This window comes from Tachysurus fulvidraco, chromosome 21 (genome assembly GCF_022655615.1).
Source record: "Tachysurus fulvidraco isolate hzauxx_2018 chromosome 21, HZAU_PFXX_2.0, whole genome shotgun sequence".
Taxonomy (NCBI): domain Eukaryota; kingdom Metazoa; phylum Chordata; class Actinopteri; order Siluriformes; family Bagridae; genus Tachysurus; species Tachysurus fulvidraco.
Window position 1 is genome coordinate 10,915,511 of NC_062538.1, and position 15,120 is coordinate 10,930,630.

A 15,120-nucleotide genomic window follows, 5' to 3' on the forward strand; every position below is an offset into this window, starting at 1 on the left:
TGCCTCACATCGAGAGTTTGAAAGTTCAGCAGTTTGTATGAATGTTTTACCACCTGATTTTTTTAGCACTCAAGTGAAAGTGAGCATGAAGGAGACATAACCAGGTCAAAGCTTGGTCCCTTCTCAAGCCTCAGTGCTGGGAATACAAGTAGCTGCTGGTCTGAAAGCTGAGCAGTTCTTCGACTGGTTCACACGCTGCATCGGAGCTTTATGAGCACTTGATCCACTTGGCTTTCATTCATGTGCAGAAATCAGAGACTTCAGCACAAATGCTGTTTTTGTTAAAGGAATAGTTTCCCAGGTGATCATACATGTCCGGCGTCTGAATATTGCCACTTCTTGCTTTCCACTGCAGCCATGAGGCTAATGTTGCTAAAAATGTAAGGGTTAGGGTAAGAGCACATGGGTGCCGATTTAGCATAAGCGTGTGTGTGTGTGTGTGTGTGTGTGTGTGTGTGTGTGTGTGTGTGTGTGTGTGTGTGTGTGTGTGTGTGTGTGAATCCTCCCTCGGTGGCATCACCATACTGTATTTTGCTTTGTAAAGCTGTTTAGATTCACTCTAACTATATTTCAGTAGTGACGTAAATTGCACACCAGTTAACATGCACAGATTGTGCTGAGGCTACTGTTGCATATATATATTCTCTGGTGCAATAACTGAGCAATACATCTGTGTATCCTATTACAGTATTTATGGACATGTCAGTTATAGAATTTTGCAAGTTTGCATGTGTTTGGATGAGCTGCTGACTCAGCCGAAATCGCTTTGGAGCTTTGAAGTGGCACGTGGTGATTTGACTCTAAACTAGCTACAGTAAGTGAGATGGGAGAGGGATGTGCAATGCGTGACTAAAAGAGATTTGTTTCGCAAAGCCTTATTTTTGTTTAAAAGAAACTGGAAATGTCTGCATGGGGAAATTCCTTCAGGAGTGAGTTTGGAGTTCTTCTATACTTTATGCAACTTAATATCAAAGTGCACAAAAAGCAAAAAAGATTTAGACTGATTTTGTTGTGCAGATTAAGACTGGAAGTTCAGTGAGGGACGGTTAGTTTGAAGTTTCTGGAAAAGGACCTCCTGCATTGCTGAGCAGGCACTGATTGCAGGTTGTGGGAGAAGACAAAGGGCTTGTTGAAGTAAGGGAGCGCTGTCCCAGATATCTGCAAACCCCAATTAATTCACACTGAAAGCATGTTTCACACAAGATATTTTTCCATTCTTACCCACTATTTAAATGCACACCGAGTCTTTATTTTGTTTTGTAGGATTCAGTACCTCTGAACTACATCTAGCCTTCACACATATTAAGTGTCTTCTTTCCAGACCTACCTGATCTATCCTGATGTTCTACCTCTGGTTGAAGTCTCGTTGGCCTGGTGGTGTACTGTGTTGGGGATGGATCTGCATGGACATCCCGTGACCCATGAGACTGCTGTTTATAGAACCACTTGAGACTGTCACACCGTCTTTTAACTGCAATTGCGTCTGTCATTTTTGAGCTTTGGTCTTTATCAGGGAACATTAGAGGACTTTGGCCGGAGGGAGTTGGTTTTGAGTCAGTAACGAGTTCAGAAATGAATCTGGCCTGTTGATTCCTCATGAGCTCCTGGTTCACTCGACTACAGACTGTTGTAGAAATGGCATTATTTACATTTACATTATTTAATGTCCGGTGTCACCCAAATGAGGATGGGTTCCCTTCTGAGCCTGGTTTCCTCTCAAGGTTTCCACCTCATATCATCTCAGGGAATTTTTCCTTGCAACCATCGCTTCAGGGATAAATAGAAACTTCAGGGATAAATAGTAACTTCATTTTAAACTTTAAAATGTTTATTGTTTCTGTGCTTGTGTAAAGCTGCTTTGAGACAAGGTCCATTGTTAAAAGCGCTATACAAAGGAATTGAATTGAATATTCATGGTTTTGGGTGGCATCTTAGTAATCGTTGGCCTGAACACAATCCCAAACACCGGAAATACCTGAACACTATGGTTACGATTGTAAACCTTTGGTCACAATAGTGCAATTATACATAATGTTCTATGTTAATAACTCAAACCTTTTTTGTTTCCCCCAAAAAAGTGGACCAGAGCATTTACTACTTTACTACATACTACATTAATACACAGTTAATGGTTCTCTTTTTTATCTTAAATTTTATGTTTATCTTTGTTCTCAGAGTTTTTATTGGTTTAATCCCATGGTACTTGGTTTAAAAAAAAAGTGTGGAGGTTAGTGGGTTTTGTGTGCCGTTGTCTATCAGTGGGGGTCTGTGTGTGCGTGTGTGTGTGTGTGTGTGTGTGTTCTGTGTTTTTTTTTTGTTTTTGTTTTTGTCTGGTTCTTGTGTGTCTGTGGGTCTAAGTGTATGGGTTTCTGTATGTATTTGTGGGGGTCTGTCTGTGTCTGCCTATGTGTGTATCTGTAAACGAGTGTGTGTGTGTTTTAGGGAACTGTTTTCATTCCTCAGACGATGTCTTTTAGGAAACACATTCTTTCCTTTTTACTATTTTTCTATGTAAACTTTGTAGGTTATATTTTACAATCTTGTAAAGTGTGTATGTAAGAGTGCCACTTCTGGGTGTATAAAGACGGTCCTCTTGGTTTATAGGTCTTATCCTGTCCCTTAAATAATACTGTTTGGAGGAAGAATTGAATCAGATAACAGTTCAAGGTTTACATTAAGTGTTGGGTGGAGTTCGCTGCTTCCCTCTTTCCTGATGGGCTTTTTTACTCCTGCCGTCTTCCTGATGAGCTTTAAGTGCGGTTTCAGTTACAGAGCTATTTGATCACTTCTTGCTGATGGATGCTTGGAGCAACTGTAAATGCAGCAGGGTCGACGAATCCCAGTGTTTACATGAATATTGTTAGTTTTTAGCTTATCTCTCACCAGAAATGGGACATTTGAAGATAAGTGTACGGATAAATATTTAGATTCGAAGTGGGATTGAGGAATGAATCTAGTTTCCTGTAAGAAGGGTGGGACTCGCTCTGTGTTACACAGGGATTCAGTGGACGTTGTTTATAGTGTTGAATTGTGTCTCTTCATTTTTTCTGAGCTAAATTACATGTTACACAGTTAGACTCAGGCTGTGTGTTTGCCTGTTCTGTATTTTCATAATTTCTTGATAATCAGACCTAAGTTTTTTTTTTCTTGTCTGATCATAATTAGAATAAATCTTTGTCATTGTTTAAAATAAAGGAAAAACTGTTCAGCAGCTCTCCAAATTTAGCAGCAAACATTGATTTATATGTGTATGTATGTATATATATACACACACACACACACACACACACACACACATATATATATATATATATATATATATATATATATATATATATATATATATATATATATATATATGCATTTAAGCATTTGATTGAGGGTGAAGAAGCTACTTTTTAGTTTGTTTATTTTTGAAATGAGAACGGGAGAACGGATGATGTCCAGGGTGTGTGGGGTGCTTTAAGTCGCAATTGGCCTTCTTTTGAAGTTTGCCACTGTAGATGTCACTGAGTATGGTCAGTGATGTACCTATGACACACTCAGCTACTCTTACTGCCCGCTGCAGGACCTTCTTATTCTTATTAAAAGCCATGTTCACGCTGCATGTCCCAGGGCCAGTGACTCCTCTGACTGTGTATCTGTGAATACGTCAATGCACGATGCTACTGTAGCTTAGACGTCTGTCTGCACACTCGCACGTCACACGTAGAGCATATACACTTGAGGCCGGTGTCACATCAACCAGCCAAAGTGGAAAAAGTGCAGCCTCTTGGACAAAAAAACAAAGAACAGCCGAAAAATCCTGTGGGGTTTAAAAGAGTTTTCACCATCAATAATAAATCATTTCTTTTCTTACTGAAAGCATTACTGTGTAGCTGTGTCATCTTTCCTGGGAGCCTGTTAGAAGAAAGAAGACAGTAGTGCAGATACTTAATTAATATGGCTGTAAAATAAAGCTACACTGCTAGAAAACTTTTTTTCATTGCAAAAAAAAAGTTTTCTTTGTTTAACTTTTTTCCCCGCATATTTCTGACGAACAAATGAAATATTTTTGATTACTTTTATGGCCCCAAGTTCCCCTTAGACATTTTTATTGCTTTGTTTAATTGTGTAGTGTGAAACCAAAGCAAATAAGTAACAGATTTTCTCTGATTCATACTCTGCAAACAGATTAATAGGCATGAAGGAAACTGAAGGAAAAAAATTGACACGTCGTTGGTTTTGGTTCATGTTGTGACTAAGCCCTTCACTATGATTAGTGTAATTATGTTGCTGTATCGCAGGTAGAAAAGGAAAAATGCATCCTAATTTGGATTGGGTTTGTAAACCATAATGATTGCGCGACTGTGACACTCACAGCTCCATAGGGCTTATTCGGAAATCAGCGGCCGTTCCGAATCGCTTCACAGCAGCTAGCTGTCTTTCTCAAGCTCCCAGATCAGATGCGAGGTGAAAGAGGACATAAAAAGGTCATAAGTGCAGGCTGCGTTACATTACACCTATTCCACACATGCCGGGATGTAGCAGAGCGAAAGTCTGAGCAATGTGGGAAATATAAATAGACAACTGGAATGGCATTGCGTCAGACACACTGTAGCCTTCAGTAACTAAGATTTTTCACTCTTTCTGTTTCAGCGTCTCACGTTGTTCGGGTTCTAATCGAATTCGTATGTTGATACACAATTGCCAGAATATGTGTCATGAAGGTTTTGGTTTCTGCAATTAGAGAAATCTTCTTTTGCAAAGATCAAAATTAACTTTGTTTATAGTGATTTAAATCCCCACACAACAGGCCATACAACTGACATAATAAAAGTCTATTTCTTTCTTTCTTTTTTTTCCTTATGTTTTCTTTTACTTTATTTGTAAGGGTTGAAGTTACATGAAACAAAATATAGCTTATATCCGACCTCCATAAAAAAATAAAAAATAAATTGTAAATGAGTCAGACTTGCGCCGGCTGATCTGTGCTTCTGGATAACGGGTCAAAGTGAAGCTGTGTATAAAACAGAGTGGCAAGTTTTCCGTTAGCGAGCCGTCTCCTGTTGCATTCCATAAATAGTGAACAGAGACTGTCGTGTTTTGTCGGCTGACCCCCATGGTTTGCTTTCCTCACACAGTCCAAAATAAAACATGGAGCCTTGTCAGCCAGTCATATAGAAACTCTTGGTTCCTGTTTTTTGCATGCTGGGTCATCTGGTATAAAAGCTTTTAATCTAAGTACAAAAAAAGACATTTGGAAACCTTTTGTGTGTTCGGGTCATCTGCAATCATTGTTTAATGCTCTGTAAAGGAAAATGATTGGACCCTGGGTTGCTTTCACTTCTGCCCTTTTTTTTTTACTTCTATCTTCCTGTTAAATGGATTGTTATGACACTAAATCAGTCTTTTTTCCTCATATTGTTTCATGGCCTTTCTTTCATGCTGGTTTGTCTTTTTTCCCCTGTTTGGATCGTCTTAAAAAGCCATTTGTGACCTTAAAAAGCTTAAAAATAACTGGTATGTAGAAGTTACTGTAACAAATGTGAATACATTAGTGGGTGGAGATGAGCACTGGACAGTATGATCTCACTGTTGTAATAAATAAATCATGGTGTGGTTTGAAAAATATTTTGCTAATGCAAACCTTTCATCAGATTTACTCATTTTTCTATCAGAAACGTTGAACAATGGTGCTACGCATCATGTAGGGAAGTATTCATGTTTTAATTTTAAAACGAAAGTTGTTTGTATTTACAGATTTTTTTGAAATTCACTTATGAGGGTTGCCCTCGTAAGTGAATTGTTTATTAAAAAAAAAATCCAATTAAAAAAAAAAATAATAATAATTAATTTAAAAAAAAAAGAAAGAATCTCAGCACTCCGTATGTGCTGTATATGGCTGCCATGTGGAATTCGATCAGATGTGTGCTGGTTAAATTTGAGTGAACCTAAAATTTATCATGTGGTGCAACCAGAAATTTTTCATGTTATATTGACACTTACTGTCCTTTTCTTTTTTAATTCTTGATATAAATTGAAACAAATGTTAATCAGAATTTCACTGGGAACTGATTTTTCTGTATTTGAGGATGTTGGAGCTGATTATCTTGCTGGGAGACCAGAAAAGTGAACAATCTTTAAAAAAAAAAAAAAAATGCTTTTTGCTTTTTTTTTTGTTTGTTTTTTACAGGAAACATGGGGACTAAATATTTGATGAAATGAAAAGCTGTCACAATTTGACAAATAAATCAAGACGTGCTGATTCAAACACTGCAAGGTGCAGCAGTTCGATGAAACGATATGCTTCGGAGTAAGATTATAATACAGCAAGATGATGCAGATTCAGTTCATTTATTTTGTGCACAAAATTCTTCTGGTGATCGGCGCTGCGTGTAGTCTGCGGTCAATCGAGTGTGAATAGATTGAAATAGCATCAATTATGAGCTGTAGCTGCTGAAAAGACTCTGATGAACCATTTACAATTTTTTGGTAGCAGCTGGTGCAGGATGCTTTGATGAAACCTCTTTATTCTTCAGGTCAGTTACAGTGACCGTTCTGAAACCCACTTGCTGTATGTGTTTCAGTCCAACGAGTGGAGCAAAAATGATGAGCGTCTCCTGAGTGCAGTGGAGCATGGAGAGACGGAGAAGGTCAGCTCGCTCCTGGCCAAGAAAGGAGCCAGTGCAACCAAAATGGATGGCGAGGGCAAGTCAGCGTGAGTACAGAGAGAACCACAGGCTTTTCGTATTGATCCGAATCTTTACTACGTTTCTAATTGACATTCTCTCGTGATACTGTGTCAGCGACAGCACAGATCGGTATGTTTATTATATCGGATAATGTTGCCTGGATTCTTAGGTTTAATAGCGATTTAATATCAAATAAAACCCGAAACATTTAACGAAGTCTCATGTTGCATTTGTATTGCAATGCCAGCAGACATGTTCACACGTTAGAACCTGCTTTTAATTCTGTATTTTACACCATCAAGAAAGTACCGTTTTGAGGCTTTTCTGTTAAAATACAAAAAAAAAAAAAAGCAATGAAGAACCTTCACCTTTCCTACAAGTAAATGGCTGCCAAATGAAATTCGATCAGGTTTGTGCTGTTTAAATTTGAGCGAATCAAAAATGGATCATGTGGTGCGATCATCTGGCGTGCCTAGTTTCTGTGATGGCTATATGTCTTTCTCTGACACTTTCTGACCTTTTATTTAAAATTCCTGATTTATATAGAAACAGACGCCTATTAGAACTTAATCAGAAACTGATTTTTCTGAGTTTGAGAAAGGTCAAGCTCTTTTAGATGTCCATAGCACTGCCAGCAATCAGTCTGACACGTAATAACCTGCTTTCAATTCTTTATTTTACACCTTTCTATCGAAACCAGTTGCTCATCTTATAAGAATCCACAGATCTTTCTTCTTCAAATCACTTCTTGTATGTCAGACTAATCTCGAATTGACCAAGGCCCAGCGTTTAGTGAGTCAGGGATAAATTCCCAATGGCTTTTACAGCACAGCTGATTTACATTTAGCCACGCCCACACAAGTCCATATAAGGCAAAAAGCTTATGGTGAATAAGCACATCATAAGAGCAGGTCTATTTTAATTAAGGAAGTAAGAATTGTTATCTACAATATGTGAATGATAGAAAATTGAAACTTAAATAAAAAAAATGCACAAAGTATAGAAAAAGGAGTTTCATGGTAATGCATACTAATCCAATGTATTACATTTACATAAATAAATGTTAGTCTCCCGCTACGTCTTCCTCCGTTTATACTACGCCGCTACTTTAGTCCTAATTGAATGCCATGTCTTATTTGATTGATTTTTGTTTTGGATCGCTTTCTTTTAAATTATTAATGTTAAACGCTCGAGTAAATCTAATCTAATCCTGACAAACATAACTCGTCAGGTTTAAATCAGTAGTGAAAAATAGACATGAATAAGCTGTTGGCTGTTTGTGATGAGGACATCATTCTTCAGATGATTGATCCTGCGTCTGTCCCGCACTTAATCAAAAAGAAATCAGTGACACTTCCATGGAGAAAAGACAGAGTAGATGGACCAGTCCATGTCCACTGATTTGTTAAATGTGGTGCACGTGAAAAATGTGAAGGATGAATATATTAAAGCCCAAATCATGAGTAAATAAATTCTTTCTTTTATCTTGATATTGCTGAGATATTTACTCACACACCAGATTCACCTTGGCGAATATCCATTTTTCTGAACTTTGATACATTGATATTGCAAAAGCATTTGTATGTATAGCAGGCTAAATGTCATACATGTGATAGATAAATTTATCTCAATGTTATTAGTCTATTAAATCAGGATACTATAATAATTTGACAGTAGCTTTGTAATCATTTTCTCCATCAAAGGGATCCCGTGAGCGTGCGCGTGTCTGTGAGCGTGTCTGTGAGCGTGCGCGTGTCCAGGTGAGCGTGTGCGTGTCCAGGTGCGCGTGTCTGTGAGCGTGCGCGTGTCTGTGAGCGTGCGCGTGTCTGTGAGCGTGCGCGTGTCTGTGAGCGTGCGCGTGTCTGTGAGCGTGCGCGTGTCCAGGTGAGCGTGCGCGTGTCCAGGTGAGCGTGTCTGTGAGCGTGCGCGTGTCCAGGTGAGCGTGTCTGTGAGCGTGCGCGTGTCCAGGTGAGCGTGTCTGTGAGCGTGCGCATGTCCAGGTGAGCGTGTCTGTGAGCGTGTGCATGTCCAGGTGAGCGTGTGCATGTCCAGGTGAGCGTGTGCGTGTCCAGGTGAGGGTGTGCGTGTGCGTGTCCAGGTGAGGGTGTGGGTGTGCGTGTCCAGGTGAGGGTGTGCGTGTGCGTGTCCAGGTGAGGGTGTGCGTGTGCGTGTCCAGGTGAGGGTGTGCGTGTGCGTGTCCAGGTGAGGGTGTGGGTGTGCGTGTCCAGGTGAGCGTGTGCGTGTTCAGGTGTGTGTGTGTGTTCAGGTGAGTGTGTGCATGTTCAGGTTCAGTTGTGCGTGTTCAGGTGTGTGTGTTCAGGTGTGTGTGTTCAGGTGTGTGTGTTCAGGTGTGTGTGTGTTCAGGGTCAGGTTCAGGTGTGCGTGTTCAGGTTCAGGTGTGCGTGTTCAGGTTCAGGTGTGCGTGTTCAGGTTCAGGTGTGCGTGTTCAGGTGAGCCTGTGCGTGTTCAGGTGAGCCTGTGCGTGTTCAGGTGAGCGTGTGCGTGTTCAGGTGAGCGTGTGCGTGTTCAGGTTCAGGTGTGCGTGTTCAGGTGAGCCTGTGCGTGTTCAGGTGAGCGTGTGCGTGTTCAGGTTCAGGTGTGCGTGTTCAGGTTCAGGTGTGCGTGTTCAGGTGAGCCTGTGCGTGTTCAGGTGAGCCTGTGCGTGTTCAGGTTCGGGTGTGCGTGTTCAGGTTCGGGTGTGCGTGTTCAGGTTCGGGTGTGCAGGTTCAGGTTCGGGTGTGCAGGTTCAGGTTCGTGTGTGCAGGTTCAGGTGTGCGTGTTCAGGTTCAGGTGTGCGTGTGTTTAGGTGAGCGTGTGCATGTTTAGGTGAGCATGTTCAGGTGAGTGTGTGCGTGCGTGAACATTTGATGATCAGGTGATCTTTTGCATGTTCAGCTGAGCATGCGCATGTGTTAATGTGTGTCTCCTCTCCTTCAGTCTGCACGTTGCAGCAACTCGGGGTCAGACAGAGTGTCTCGCCATCATCTTGTCCCATGGAGCTGATGTGTCTGTAGTCGACTCTTCAGGTTAGTGTAAATACACTGCAGTGTGTTCATGCTACACTCTTACTTGTTCACTTCTGAACATTAGATGCTGAAATTTACCTGCAGATTTTCACTTAGTCATTACATCTACAACGTCCCTACTGTATGCCATCTTTTACTTCTAAGTACTGTTTGCTATTAATTACATCGATTCACAGGAATGAGAAGTGTATAAACCATGCAATTCTTTTATATACCATGTAATTACCATATAGTTGTGTCTTTTAAATAGAAATCTGGATAAATCCAAAATATTATTAAAAACACTTTGTTTCAGGTTTTAGTGCTTTACACCTTGCTGCCAAAAACAACCATCAGGAATGTGCCAAAAAACTCCTACAGGTACAGTAGCATCACAAATCTCTGCTTTTCTCTGCAACATCCATTGAAATAGTCTCAGATATACATGCTTATACTCAAGTATTAGTTCATTGTGTTAGTTTACAGACTTTTCCATTCCTGCTCCTGATCTAAATGCTCTGTGCTGACAGTGAAAGTATGTTATCATCACTCATGACCTAATGACCTGAATCATGTGGTTTCATGAGATCAGAGATGAATGTGACCAGACATGAATGTGTTGATGTGTATCTCTGAAGCTGTAGAGTATAATACAGTCTATATCATATGTTTTGCTGCTTTAAGGGTCTTGATACTAAGCAGAATAAAAAAAAAAAAATAGACACAGTGCTCAAGGTGAACATCACTTAAGTCAACACTCTTAAGGTCTTTTCACTTTGTGCTAATCCTAGAGTTCTTGTCCTTCTAAACACTGCTTTTAACCCTGGGTAGAGGATACACTTGCGCGATGTTAAACACCATTTTGTGTATGTGTGTGTGTGTGTGTTACCCCCAACTTGAGGTGCTGAAAGTGATCAGTGTGAAATGATTTGGTGGTAGAATGTTACAGCTAGATGCTCAGCAACAGACAACATTGTTTATGCCTCATATCATGTGCTTTATACAGTCACAGAAACCCTGTGGTTTGTTTAAAGAGTAAAAAGCATCTAAGTTTTTTTTTTTTCTTCCCTTCGTGAATCTCATGAGGCTTAAATCCAAGGAGGTGGTATTTACACGGTGGCATTAATGATTCTCCTGTATGTTTGGGCACAATGTCCTGTGGAAATTCATTCTGCTTGATAAATAATGCACACATTGTTTTTGAATTGAGTTTTTGCAGGATTAATGTGTGCCAAGTTTCATAATGTGATCCTCAGAGTCATGTGCCATACAGCTGTTCATAGAACCATACAGTCATTGTGAGAAGATTCTAAAGTGCGAATGCTGCGTGTTTATTTCATAAGGGATGTCACAATGCAGCTAGATTCTGCTCAGACGTTTAGGAAGTGATGAATTCAATTCAGTTAATGTTATTTGTATTTGTGGCACTTTTAACAATACACAAAGCAGCTTTACAGAAATCCCAAAGCAGATTAGATCTCTGAGCAAGCCAGAGTTCTGTAAAGACAAAGAAGAGGAAGAAGCTATGAGAGGAACCAGACTCAGAAGAATCTAGATTATCTGGAAGGAGCTAGAAACTAATTTGTGTGTCTTTTATGGAGTTCTTGATGGAACATCTAAAAAAAAAAAATACTTAATACACAGTGCTAGTGATAACTTTAGTACATGTTGGCAGAAAAAAGCAGTGTGAAGCAGCATTATAATTGAGTTCAATTTAGTTTTATTTCTATATCACTTTAAACACTGGCATTGTAATACAGATTCAGAGTAAAGAATGATGACGTTTAAAATTTTATATTTATCATGAATGAGTAAGCCAGAGTGTGACGATATGAGGAAGAAACATTGAGAGGAACTAGACTCAAAAACAGATAGAATAGAAGCCTTTATTTGTCACAGTACAGGGAAATTTCCTTAGATCTTCATCTAGGTGACCCCAGAGAGCATGATCCTCTTCCTCTCTTTAACTATATATATTTAACTTAACTTTTGTAACTAGGAGCTTTTGAGCAACTTCTAAGTTTGAGCATGAGCGTAATCTTTAACTTCATTATAGATTCAGCATAAATTCCTTCCTACCAAAGCCATCATATGTTTAATAACGGAGTAGAAAAGTAGAGCAGATTATAACGCTGCTTTAGAATTCATTGTTTTCTACCAAAATCTGCTAAAGTCAACACCATGTACAAATATTTGATGCATAGGCTTAACAGCTTTAACTTGCAAGTACGCCTGCACAATAAAGCACTCCATAGTTTCACAAAGATTTAGATTTCATTTGGTCTGTGATTAAACCAGAATAAAGCATCTATGAAACCCAATCCAATCTGAAAGCATAAAGTGAAGCAAGTCAGAACTGCGCTTGTCTGTATGTGTAAATATCTGCAGGCTATTTATTATTATTTCATGATTTCATCAGCATGCACATTTCCAGCATATTTTTTTCCAACACTGTTTCCATGTCTGGTTGGAATCTTGAGATTTTTTTCATTGTTTGGGATGAACAGACGTTTGTGGAGCTTGTTTGACAACCTTGAAGATGAAGATGATGAAAACAGCCTGCGCTGACATTATTTATATATATATATATATACATATATATATACAGTATTCACATGTGTACAGTATCAGGAAATGCTTTCCTTTTCTTCACATGGTGTTTAGAAGAAGTCCAAATTCAGCACCACTAATTCACTGGTTTTGAGAGTAAACATGAACAACATCTTTACCTTTATAGCAGGGTTTAAATACATGTTTAAATGAAGTTTGTGTCTGGATTCCAGAAATGTGTGAAGTAGAAATGAATGCCGAGTTTAATTCATTCAACATCATTTTTTTTGTGTCTAAGATGAAACTTTTTTGAGGGAGATTTGGTGATTGTGTCTATCATTCAGCAGTGTATACACTAATCAGGCATAACATTATGACCACTGACAGGGGAAGAGAATAACACTGATTAGCTCATCACGGCACATGTTAGCAGGTGGTATATATTGTCAACGTTTTGTCCTCAAAGTTGATGTGTTAGACGCAGTAAAACTGGGCATGTGTAAGGATTTGTTCACGTTTTATTTGCTCACCTGGGGAACACCAGGATGCACTATGGGAAGAAGGCGAGCATGGCGGAGACGGTGTGAAGCTTTGGGAAATGATCTGCTGGGAAACTTGGGTCCTGCTTTCCATGTGGATGTTACTTTGTAATTTACCCCCTTACAGTAAATAAGCATTGTTGCAGATTATGTACACCCTCTCATGGAACAGTATTCCCTGATGGCTGTGGCCATTTTTCAGCAGGATAATGAGCCCTGCCACAAAGCAAAAATGTTTCAGGAATGGTTTGAAGAGCACAATGATGAGTTTGAAGTGTTGACTTGGCCTCAAAATTTCCCAGATCGTAATCCAATTGAGCATGTGGGATGTGCTGAACAAACTAGTCCGATCCTTGAAGGCCCCACCACGCAGGATCCTACAAGTGGCCTAATGGAGTCTATTCCCCAGGGGTCAGGGCTGTTTTACCAGCAAAAGGGGGACCAAAATAATATTAGGATGGTGGTCATAATGTTATGCCTGATCGGTGTATATTCGTCATATCATATGAGATGAAGCAGAAGCAGTTTGTGCTCTTTGTCATTGGTAGTCGCTTTATATTTGCATAAATTTAAGACACCCCCACATCTACTCACCGATGGTCAGTGTATGTTCAGAAAGTGCTGTATGTTCAGAAAGTCGCGAGTTGCCCATGTGTATACTGCGTACTTCTTACACCACGCTGCTTGGAGTATACGAGAAAAGACAAATAATATTAAATGCTAGTTTGATGCTAGAATGTTCCTTTATTTCATTTAAAGTTCAGTAAGATATCCAAGCTGGTGTAAAGTTTTAGTTGAGTAAACGTTATAAATGTAGGTCTGTCTTTGTTCCTACAGAGTAAATGTCTTGTAGATGCTCTGGATAGCGGTGGGAGGACTGCTCTTCATCACGCAGGTAAGAAACACTCTGGTATTAAGGGCAAATTGAGCAAAGAGTAAAGCAGTTGCACGCTAACATTTTAGCCAAATAAGAGACACCTTTGCTAAATAAAGACTAGGATTAAACTAGTGCAACCATCAGTAGCTACTGATATGCTGGACCATGTCCTAACTGTCCTGTATGGTCGATTTTTGTGTGATGTCTCTTAGCAACAGTACCTCTCTTTGTCTTTGGTTTTATAAACAAAGCATTAAATCTCAGAGTGGTGGGGTCATGTAGAGTCATATTTATTTCCCTTTTAGAGGAGAAAGTGCTCAGCAGCCAGTGTCTCACATCAGAACTGCACAGTGCAGAACAAAGTGTTAAGACGCCTGCTCAAAATGGAGCATCTTGTTTTTTTTTGTTGTGTTTTTTTTTTGTTGTGTGTAGCTTTTGAAGCTAACCTTATATTAAATAAGACGTTTTAGTACAGTGTTATTTAGACAATGTAGCTAGTACAGTCAGCTTGCTTCAGAACTAATAACTAGCCTTGCTAGCAGATTAGCAAAACAAGCTATCTGGACTAGCAACATAAACTCAACTGCGATCTCTATGTGCATATTACATATCAGGTCATAGATGAACAGATTGCTAAGATGAAATATCGATTCTAAGTTTTCTTTCAAGCTAATTGTGAGCTAATTGTAGCTAAGAACTGTGGTTGTGAGTGCAAAACTGAAGAAATGTCACACCACAGGCTCCATGCAGGTAATCGTTTAATTTAGTCACTTCACCGTGTCATGCCTCATTTGCACAAAGTTGAGATCTCAGTTATCTACATACATAGAAAATGAATGATCATGTTTTGATTTTCAACAAAAAACATTGTTGTGGAGATTTTGCTAGTTAACGCCCTGACCACTAGGTGATGGTTAGATTCTTGTTAGCATGATATCTTAAGAACAAGTGCTTGAACTTTTATAGGATTTATATGGAAATTGTCTTGCAACTAGCTGATAATTGATTAGATTTTAGAAAATGTCTGTGAATAACTTTTTTTTCAATAGCTTTCTTCCTGTTATGGGTATTTGTATGTAGATGGACTATGCTTGTAGAAGGCAGATCCTTCCCCCTCAATGCCACTGCGAAAGTGCTCTAATTGGTCTTATCAACTTAGCATTATGAAGATCTGCTTCTTCACGTGGGTGCAAAGTTTGGTCAAGAGAACTCTCATATTTTTATTGCAGTCATTTTTCAACTTGGAGATAAAATATCCAATATTATAAAAATATCTAAAAGGTTTTCTCCTTTAGCTAAAAGCTTTGTTAGCATAACTGAGCAAAAGCAACGTCTTCTAAAGTGAATGTCAGCGTTAATTAAAGGAGGCTTGACTTGTTCTCCTGAGTGACTCACTGTCCACAAAATGTGTGCTAGCATTGTATTTTTGATGATGTTTTCTTTTCCCACAGCATATTCAATGGTTTTGTCAATTT

General features: G+C 39.3%; 1 protein-coding gene across 4 annotated transcripts in view; it reads left to right on the forward strand.

The window, feature by feature from the left end:
- Positions 1-15,120, forward strand: part of rai14 (retinoic acid induced 14) — a 57,064-nt gene that overhangs the window by 21,765 nt on the left and 20,179 nt on the right. For 3 of the 4 annotated variants that reach the window (XM_047805623.1, XM_047805624.1, XM_047805622.1), the window contains exons 3-7: positions 6,570-6,700; positions 8,378-8,434; positions 9,612-9,700; positions 9,996-10,060; positions 13,606-13,663. In XM_047805623.1, the coding sequence (XP_047661579.1) occupies positions 6,570-6,700; positions 8,378-8,434; positions 9,612-9,700; positions 9,996-10,060; positions 13,606-13,663 (400 nt within the window). The remainder of the gene's footprint in view (positions 1-6,569; positions 6,701-8,377; positions 8,435-9,611; positions 9,701-9,995; positions 10,061-13,605; positions 13,664-15,120) is intronic. The other variant, XM_027139936.2, reaches the window with a different exon arrangement.